The sequence below is a fragment of the Acanthisitta chloris genome, unplaced genomic scaffold (assembly GCF_000695815.1).
Source record: "Acanthisitta chloris isolate BGI_N310 unplaced genomic scaffold, ASM69581v1 scaffold10024, whole genome shotgun sequence".
NCBI classification, from domain to species: Eukaryota; Metazoa; Chordata; class Aves; order Passeriformes; family Acanthisittidae; genus Acanthisitta; species Acanthisitta chloris.
This window is the reverse complement of record NW_008671045.1, coordinates 3,492-6,241: the sequence shown is the minus strand read 5'-3', so window position 1 is coordinate 6,241 and position 2,750 is coordinate 3,492. Positions and strand designations below refer to the sequence as shown.

Sequence of the window (2,750 nt, the reverse complement as noted above, 5' to 3'; positions counted from 1 at the left end):
TCCTGCTTCCAAATGAGCCAAATGAGTGCTTGGTCCAGTGGTCTGGTAATGGGTAAACCATAGGGGCTGGACCCAGGGCACAGCTGCCCTGGCACAGCTCCTGCTCAGACCCCATGTGTGCCAGCAAGGAGAGTGTTTGCTGTTCCAGGGAAAGCTGCCAGTCCATGCTGGATGAATGCTCTGCCCCAGCCCCTCTCAGCCACCTCTCAGTGCCCAATTCCCTTTATCTTTCCTGATAGAATTGGCCTTGCCCCTCTCCCCTGGCCCATCACTCGTGGCAGGGGATGTCCAGGAGCAGCACATGTCTGGAAGCTGCTTCCCAAAGCCAGGATGGGGCTGTGCCCACTGCCCTGGCTCACATCCTCACTCACCTCCTGGAAAGATTCAACCTTCTTGTGGAAAAACTTTACTCCTCTCTGTGTTAATCTGGAAAGAACAAATCAGTTTGTTACTGGCAAATTAAAAGGAAATGTTTCATTCAATTCCAGGACACCTGCTCTTCCTTAGAAATCACAGGAAGAAAAACAAATCCCAAATATTCCCATAGTCAAAAGCACTTGGATGCAGCTCCAAGTTACTCATTACTTTCATTTTTGCCATGCAGAAAGACACTCCTGGGCTCACTGTCAGGCTGGGGAGGCTGTTACACCACTGGAGCAATGAGCAGGAATTCCAGACCCTTTTCCTCACTTCCAGGGGTACATCCCTTGCCTCCCCTCTCCTTGGGCTGTGGGGCACAGGGTGAGGGTTGCTGAGAGCAAGGAGGATGCTCAGGTCTCCTCTGGTGCTGCCACATGGAAACCACCAGGATGTTCAAGCTGAGCAGGTCAGAGATGCAGCAGGACATGGGGAGGACAATCAAAAATCCACCAGTGTCTCCTCAACTGAGTCACCAGCTTGGCAGGAGGGAAGGATCTGGGACAATGCCTGATGTGCAGGATGAAAATCCACATGTGCCTCTGTGTCCTGCAGCCAGAGGAGTCAGGGCAGCAGGAGCAATCTCTCACTCACCTGTTGGTGAGCCAGGGCAGGTACCTCCTGCCCTCCAGCATCAGGGCAGTGTTGAACCAGCCATAGCTGAAAGCAGAGCAGGAGAAGAGGCTGTGAGGACCTACAGCAGCTTCACATGAGCCTCCTGCCCCATCACCCTGCCAGCCACTCTGGGCCCTGGGGTAATTGGGCTCTGGTTGGGTTGGGGTCCCTGGGGTAATTGGGCTCTGGTTGGGTTGGGGTCCCAGGGGTAATTGGGCTCTGGGACCCCAATTACCCCTGGGACCCCAACAAACTGGTGACTTTTCCCCTCTGTTGACAGGTAAAACACCTTCTGGTCATTTTCCTCCCCCATTCTCACAACATCTGGTAAGGTAAGAGAGGAGCTGGAATGGTTTTCCTGCTGGGTTGATGCTTATTTTTTTTGGCCATTTGAGGTGTTTCCTACTTATTTTTAGGGAACAGCTGTGAGGAGTGAGGACACTTCTACACCTGCAGTTTCCTGTCCCCACTGCCCTGGGACAGGAGCTAACTGGGACTGCCCAGCCCTGCCTGACTCCAGAAAACAGACTGGAAAATACCTGTAACCAGGGAAGAGTTCGAGCTCCTTTGGGGTCAAGTTCCTGAATCCCAGGACAATGTTCTTCCAGGATGGGTCCTGCAGTAGGGAGAAGGTTCTGAGCTGATTAAAGTCCTGGTAAGGCTTTGCCAACTCCCACCCTGGGAGGGCTCAGCCCTTCCTCACACCAGCATTGCTTCAGGGGCACAGAAAACAGTGTCCCATGCATTATCCCAAGGCAAACTTGGAAGGATTGGGAAGTACTGGCTGGGAAGAAGCACTGCTGATTTTCCTCCCCCATTCTAACAACACCTGGTGAGGTAAGAGAGAAGCTGGAATGGTTTTCCTGCTGGGCTGATGCTTTTTTTGGCCATTTGAGGTGGTTCCTGCTTATTTTGGGGGAAGGAGCTGTGAGGAGCAAGGACAGTGCCCACCCCCAGGCAGCCACAGGCTGGAGCCCTTCCCAGCCTGGCTGTGACTTGCTCCTTACTGGCACTGGCTCCGTGAACAGGTTGTAGCCAGAAATGAGGAACAGTCCCATTTCCTTGGCTTCTGCTGAGTTGAGATGCCCAAGGAGGTAATCAAATGTCTCTTTATTCCAGAGCCTGTGATGAAAACAGGAGAGTGGTGGCTCTGCCAGCCCCAGGGAGCTGTGCGTGGGCACACCAAGGGGGACACAGCACCAGCCTCTTCCTCCTCCTCCTCCTCCTCACTCACGTCTCCTGCAGGTTGCCGTGGTCGCTGAGGTAGGGCTGCCACAGCCCAGCTGCTCCATCACTCGTGGTGTGTGGGGTGAAGTGGTCAGCATAGACCTCCAGCTCCAGGTGGGGCAGGAGGCTGTGGAACTGCTCGTGGATGCAGAGGGCAGAGGAGAGCCCGATCACACCAGCCCCGATGACAGCCACGCGCATGGCTCCGGCTCCCTGCACGGGCACAGGCTCTGAGGGCAGTGCCAGGGCTGAGGAACTGCTGCAAAGCTCTCCAGGATGGAGAGCAGCAGCTCCTCAGGACCTGAGGCAGCCTTGGCTGTGCTGCTGGAGCAGCAGGGAAGGGGGTGAGGTCCTCATGGTGCATAGAAACAGAGAATTTTAGGGATTGGAATGGACTTAGAGATGATGCAGTCCCAACCCTCTGCCCTGGGCAGGGACACCTCTCACCAGAGCAGGTTGCTCAAGGCTCATCCAACCTGGAATGAAACACT

General features: G+C 54.8%; 1 protein-coding gene across 1 annotated transcript in view; it reads right to left on the bottom strand.

Moving 5' to 3' along the window:
• Nucleotides 1-2,462, bottom strand: part of DAO (D-amino-acid oxidase) — a 5,583-nt gene extending 3,121 nt beyond the window's left edge. The window contains exons 1-5 of the mRNA XM_009073947.1: nt 2,267-2,462; nt 2,040-2,154; nt 1,572-1,648; nt 1,012-1,077; nt 372-426 (exon numbers count right to left, since the gene is read on the bottom strand). Coding sequence (XP_009072195.1) covers nt 372-426; nt 1,012-1,077; nt 1,572-1,648; nt 2,040-2,154; nt 2,267-2,460 — 507 coding nt within the window. The 5' untranslated portion in view covers nt 2,461-2,462. The remainder of the gene's footprint in view (nt 1-371; nt 427-1,011; nt 1,078-1,571; nt 1,649-2,039; nt 2,155-2,266) is intronic.
• Nucleotides 2,463-2,750: the final 288 nt, after the last annotated feature.